The sequence below is a fragment of the Carcharhinus amblyrhynchos genome, chromosome 16 (genome assembly GCF_965287045.1).
Source record: "Carcharhinus amblyrhynchos chromosome 16, sCarAmb.v2.hapA, whole genome shotgun sequence".
Lineage (NCBI taxonomy): Eukaryota > Metazoa > Chordata > Chondrichthyes > Carcharhiniformes > Carcharhinidae > Carcharhinus > Carcharhinus amblyrhynchos.
This window is the reverse complement of record NC_137339.1, coordinates 60422481-60429070: the sequence shown is the minus strand read 5'-3', so window position 1 is coordinate 60429070 and position 6590 is coordinate 60422481. Positions and strand designations below refer to the sequence as shown.

The 6590-nt window shown below is 49.4% G+C and overlaps 1 protein-coding gene across 1 annotated transcript; it reads left to right on the top strand.

The window, feature by feature from the left end:
- Positions 1-2111: 2111 nt before the first annotated feature.
- Positions 2112-6352, top strand: LOC145353748 (uncharacterized). The gene is made up of 3 exons (XM_080204520.1): positions 2112-2450; positions 4515-4677; positions 4815-6352. Exons 1-3 carry the CDS (start codon positions 2220-2222, stop codon positions 5633-5635), a joined length of 1215 nt encoding a protein of 404 aa, XP_080060646.1. The 5' UTR covers positions 2112-2219; the 3' UTR covers positions 5636-6352.
- The last annotated feature ends 238 nt before the right edge of the window (positions 6353-6590 follow it).

The following is a 6590-nucleotide window of genomic DNA, read 5'->3' as shown; positions in this document are numbered from 1 at the left end:
GAAGTAACAGTCCAATGTTTAGTTCATTAACCAGTTCACTCACTTTCTCATCTTATTTAGTCCGCAACTAATTTTCTTAGTGTGTATGGTAATTAATGGGGCTATTAAGTTTATTAATTTGAATATTACTTTCCATGCCCAATGTCAGAAAAAACTGCAGTATTATGCCCAAGGCATCAGATGATCAAGTCCTATTTTAAAGTTAATTAATTTCTTGTTTTTGTATTGTTTGATTTCCCAATTAAGTAATTTTACTCACATAAAATTATAGATTCAAATTCGATTACAAGTAATTAGCATATACCAAAGATTTACATTTGTGCAGAAGTTATATCTCTATCCAGTCAACTATTAGGTTTACATCATACATACATCAGGGTATAGTTGTCCAATTATAATTTATGCATGTTTTTCTCATTATATTATCATCAAACAATGATAGCTTTATCTCTGACCAATAGTATAGCAACCTCCCTTTCCATTTTTTTTGGGCAAACAAGCTTTGACTCTTATCTGGGTCTGCTTTAATCAAGACCTCTAGTTTTCACATAGCTTTCCTGGTGTGATTGAGAGTCAGCTTACAGTTTATGTGATTTTTAAACTTGTGTGATTATTAACCCTTTCCAAAGGTATCCGAAGATGTGTGGGTTAGGTGGATTGGCCATGCTAAATTGCCGCTTAGTGTCAGATGGACTAGCTAGGGTAAATATATGGGGTTACAGGCCTGGGTGGGATTGTGGTTGGTGCAGACTCAATTGAGAGAATGGCCTCCTTCTACATTGCAGGATTCTATAATTCTATGACTCTTTCACCATGTGTTTACTGTTATAGTTGTCACAGCAATAATATCTCCATCAGAAAGATTTGGGGAGTTACAAATAATTCATGGGGTTCTTTAACAAACCTAAAAGATTCGCCAAGTGAAAATGAACAGATGTGTGCATGTCAAAGTTTGGAGGTTAAGTTAAAGTATTAAGAAGGCAGTGATATTATTGGATGTCACTCACTGAGTGAATTAGACATTAGAGTTTTAAAAATATATAATCATTTATGGGATATGGGTGTTGCTGGCTGGGCCCAGCATTCATTACACATCATTAGTTGTCCCTTGTGAAGGTGATGATGAGCTGCCTTCTTGAACTGCTGTAGTCCTTGGGTGTAGATACATCCATAGCACTGTTAGTTCCAGGATTCTGACTCAGTGACAGTGAAGGAATAGGCCATATATTTCTTTCTCCCCCTACTCCTCCTAACCCTTAACCTGTCCCCCATCTCCCTCACTCCCCCAGACCCTTCCTCTTCTCAGTCTACATTTAGGCTAACCCCCCTCTCTACTCAGCACCCCCAGCCCCCCGCACCTCATTCTCAATCCACTATCTTTCTCCCCACCCCATCCCCTCTCTCCCTGCTGGATGGGACTCAATTAGCCGAATAGCCTGCTCATGCACTATAGTGATTCCATGATTCAGCTGTCCTCAAATCCTCATTGACCCCACACTCCCATACCCTCCCCCCTCTCTCCACCTCACCTCTCTCTGCCCCTTATTCCTCACACACCCCAACTATCATTCATCCCATCTCCTTCCACCTTCAGCTCTCCCTACCACCTCTCTTTATCACCTTTCCCTCCTTTTCTCCCCTACCCCTTTCCTCCCCTTTGTCTCATTCCCTCTTTCTCCCCCTACCCACATGCTCTGCCCCAGCCCCTCGCTCTCCCCCACCCTTCCCTCTTTACTCCCCTCCATCTTACCTCTTTGTTCTTCCCCGAATCCCCTCGTCCTCCTGGATCTCCATCCTCCCGAATACCTCCTCCCAAATATCCCCTTATTTCCAGATCCCCCTCGTCCCGGATTCTCCGCTCCCGCTCCGCCCGGGGGGGGGGGAAATGTCAATTTTCACAGCAGTCGGGATTGCGCCCATCGATTGGCTGCGCCTATCCTGACCACCAGGCCCTTTGCTTCCGATTGGCTGCGCCTGTTCTGACGAAGCGGCTCTTTGTCTCTGATTGGACGACGCGTGGCGAGCCCCGGGCCAGGCGGAGCCATTGAGAAGCGGCGCTGCGAGCGCGGCGTCCCGTACGCCTGGAACTGGGGCGGGAGTTCCGGCAGCCGAGCAATTTCCGGCGCACCCCACGCCCATTCCAAGCCCGATCTTAACATCGGCTAGTAGTACTTGTGTGGGGTGTTGGCCGGGAACGCCCCCCTCCCTGCAGAGTGGGCATGGTGGAACCCAGGGCTCCCCGTTTTAGCGATGCTGCCCTCAAGGTGCTGGTGGAGCAGGTGAGAGCCCACAAGGAGGTCCTCTTCCCCTCAGATGGCAGGAAGATGCCCAGGCAAACCCTGCGCCAGGCCTGGAGAGAGGTGGCACTCTATGTCAACCTCAAAAGCATCACCCCCAGGACCTGGCTGCAGTGCCGCAAGAAGTTCAACGACCTTACCCGCACTGCAAGGGTAAGTGTGACATGAGGCGGGCGCTGATGTCTGGGAATGGGGTAAGGGGTAAATGTGAACTTGTCCACTTTGGCGGGCAGAACAAGGGAGGGCTGGACAGAGTGCAGATAAGAGAAATACTGTTATTGAATCTCAGATTCCCAACACTCCAGAAGGGGCCATTCAGTCCATAATATTTGCACTAAGTATCTTATCCAGGCCCACTTCCCTGTCCTATCCCCATAACCCGTTTCCCATGGCTAATCCATCAAACCAACACATCTTTGGGCAGTAAGGAGCAATTTAGCATGGCCAATCTTCCTAACCTACACATCTTTGGACAGTGGGAACACCTAGAGGAAACCCACACAGAAACGAGGAGAACATATAAACACCCCATAGTCACCCAAGGCTGGAATTGAAACTCATGAGTTCACCCTCAAGAATTAGGGGGGGAGGGTGGGGGTGAAGGTGGAGGTAGATGGATTTGCACTGATTCATGAAAGAAGCGACAGAGCAAGAACATTGAGTGTTTGGGGTCTGGAAGGCTGGTGGAGGCAGATTCAATCGAGGCATTCCAGAGGGCATTACATGATTCTTCGAAGAAAAGGCAAGAGGTCAGCGCTAAGTCATGATGCTTGGCAGGAGAGAGAGTTGGCGCAGACACAATGGTCTAAATGGCCTGCTTCTGCTCTGCAATAAATCTGTCTGTGTGAATCAACTATTAATAAGATATTATTTAAACAGGGAGATGTTGCAGAAACCTGAGGTACAGACAGGGTCTGGGTGTCCTCATTCATGAGCCACAAAACAAGTTAGCATTCAGAAACAGTGATTAGGAGGAAGAATGTAATTTTTTGCAAAAGGAATGGAATATAAAAAGGGGGGAACTTTTGTTTGAATTGATCTATTATTGTCACTTGTATTAATATACAGTGAAAGTATTGTTTCTTACACACTATACAGACAAAGCATACCATACGTAGGGAAGGAAAGGAGTGCAGGATTTATTTTACAGTAATAGCTAAGGTGCAGAGAAAGATCAACTTAATGCGAGGTAGCTCACGCCCCTCCATTTAAAAGTCTGATGGCATCAGGGAAGCTGTTCTTGTGTTGTTTGGCACATAAGAACATAAGAAATAGGAGCAGGAGTAGGCCATCTAGCCCTTCAAGCCTGCTCCGCCATTCAATAAGATCATGGCTGATCTGAAGTGGATCAGTTCCACTTTCCCGCTTTCTCCCCATAACCCTTAATTCCCCTGTCTATCAGAAACCTATCTACCCGTGACTTAAATATATTTGGCGAGGTAGCCTCCACCACTTCAACGGGCAGAGAATTCCAGAGATTCACCACCCTTTGAGTGAAGAAGTTCCTCCTCAACTCCGATCTAAACTGCCCCCCCCCTTATCTTGAGGCTGTGCCCTCTAGTCCTGCTATCCTTTCTAAGCAGGAAGAATCTCTCTACCTCTACCCTATCCATCCCTTTCATTATCTTATGTGTCTCTATAAGATTCCCCCCTCATCCTTCTAAACTCCAATGAGTACAGACCCAGTCTATTTAGTCTCTCTTCATAGTCCAACCCCCTCATCTCCGGTATCAGCCTAGTAAACCTCCTCTGCATTCCCTCCAAGGCCAAAATATCCTTGCACAAGTGCGGCGACCAAAACTGCACACAGTACTCCAGCTGCAGCCTCACCAGTGCCCTGTACAGTTGCAGCAAGACCTCCCTGCTTTTATATTCTATCCCCCTCGCTATACAGGCTAGCATTCCATTTGCCTTCTTGATCACCTGCTGCACCTGCAGACTTGGTTTTTGCGACTCATGCACACGGACCCCCAGCTCCCCCTCCCCAATAATGCATTCTGCTCTTCCTGCACTCTCTCCTCCCCACCCACCCACTCTTCACCTCCCTCCCACTGGCTCCCTCTCCCCTTCACCGCTAACCCACTCCATTCCACCTCCCGTGTCTCGTCTCCCCACCCCGCTCCTCCTCCCCATCCCCACTAACCCACTCGGACCGCCGTCTCCATTCCCCACCCATCTCCTTAGTAACTCAGTCCTTTTGCTTCCCTCTCTCTACAGGACAAGCTGGCCCAGAAACAGAGGAACCCCCAGAGCTGTGGTGGTGAGCGACCTGCCTCCATTCAAGCCCCGACCCAGATGGAGCAGGAGGCCCTGGACATCGTGGAGATATACAGCCGGCGGAGCATCGAGAACGGCGAGGCAGGGGGCCGAGTTCCACAGGGTGGCTTCTGGATTCTCTTTAGCCGGCTCTGGCTTTCTAGCCGGGGGTGGGGGTTGCTTGTGCATCCTTAGAGCTGCTTTGTGCTGCAGTTGCTTCCACCTGGCTGACCCTTGTCCTCCTTCTCCCTCTCGTTCCAGGTCTGTCTCATTACTTGACGCTCACAGGACAGGAACTGGAGGAGCAGCACCACCTGATGGAAGAAGCCCCCTCGCCGGCTCTGTCCTTCCAGTACCCCAGCAGAGAGATCAGCGTCTCTGACAGCAGGGACAGCGAGGTGGAAGAATCGGCACCGGGCGAGTTATTTGGCCATCGGGAGCAGGAGCTGATCCTGGAGAGGACAGTGCAGGAGGCAGACGGCCACGGAGCTGGCTCAGAATCCAGCTACGCCGATGAGGACAAAGACAATGACTTGAGCGGCCCGGCCTTCAAACGAAAGATCTTCCATGTGCACCACCAGTTGCTGGAGGCTTTGGACAGCCTGTCTCGGAGCTGCCTCACCCTGTCTGAGAGCGTTGAAGACTCAGCCTCCATCCTCTGCGGCATCCTGCCACAAGGCGTCAGCGCCCTGCAGTCGACCATGGAGCGGGTGGTCAGCTCAGTGGAGGCTGTGGCCCACTCCCCGGCCCAGGAGCCTGCCACGCCAGCCCTGGCATCGTTGATCAAGGCCCAGACTGGTGCCATCCAGAGCCTGACCTGTGCCATCTCCTCTGGCCTGGACAGGCTGTGCACACACGTCGACCGGGGCTTTGGGCAGGTCACTGACCTCCTGCAGGCTGCCCTTCCGCAACTCAGAGCTGGCACGGCAGCAGGAGGGGTGCCTGCCGGCCTCACTCAGGACACCAGTCCACCAGCTGCCTCGGCCCATCGCCAAACGCCCACTGCCCTGGAGGCAGGAGCGATGCTGCAGGGTGAAGTCAAGGCCCCTCGTGTCCGAGCTGCAAGAGATCGACGGACGTGAGCCTCTCTCCCAGGGCTGGACTGTATCTCATTTGGCACGTATTGAAAAGGCAAGGGAGATAAAGGAACCAATTTGTTGAATAAAAAAAATTAGGATAATAAAAAGAACACTTAGCAGAAACACTGTGCAAAATGAGAGCTGGGAGGTGGGCCTAACATTGGCTCATGGTCTAACTCAATGAAGTGTACCCCTCTGCAGTTCTGACTTTATCTCTGGGTGGCCTTGGACTCAGTAGTACAAGGCCATTGACAAGGGCCCATGTGCCAGACTAATGAATAAATTAACAGCTCCATGGACCCAGAGGGAAGTGGCACACTGGATCCAAAAGTGGCTCAGTAACTGAGGAAACAAAGCATTCAGCTAACGGATGTGCTGGAGACTCTGGATGGGCTCTGGAAAAGATTCCTTGCTATGTGCATGTGTTAAATATCAATCATTTAAGACGTAATGTTGGGAGTGTAAGTGAAACGTTTGCAGACAGCATCAAGAAGAGCCACATGGTTGAGAATGAAGAAGAAAGCAGTGGACTGAAGAAAGATACCAGTGGAATGGACTCATTGAATTCCAATTTCTGCCAGTCAGACACGGCATTTTCATAATGTAGTTGAACTAGTAATCCAGGCAAATTCTCTATGGGGGAACAGGTTCCATTCCCACAATGCCAACTAGAGAAATTTGAGTTCAATTAAATAAAGTCTGGAATTTTAAAGCTGGCCTCAGTAACACTGACGATGACAGCTATCATGGATTGTGGTTTTTTTGTTTAGAAAGAGAATTAAGATTCCCCACACCCTGCGCATGAATAAGTTTCTCCTCAATTTTCCCCTAAACTCCCGCTCATAAATCTTCCCTCTGGTTATTGACGCCTCCATTAAGGGGATACGTTTCTTCCCATCTACCTTAGCTATCTCCCGCATAATTTTGTACACCTTGATCAGTTGCTGTCTCAGCCTTC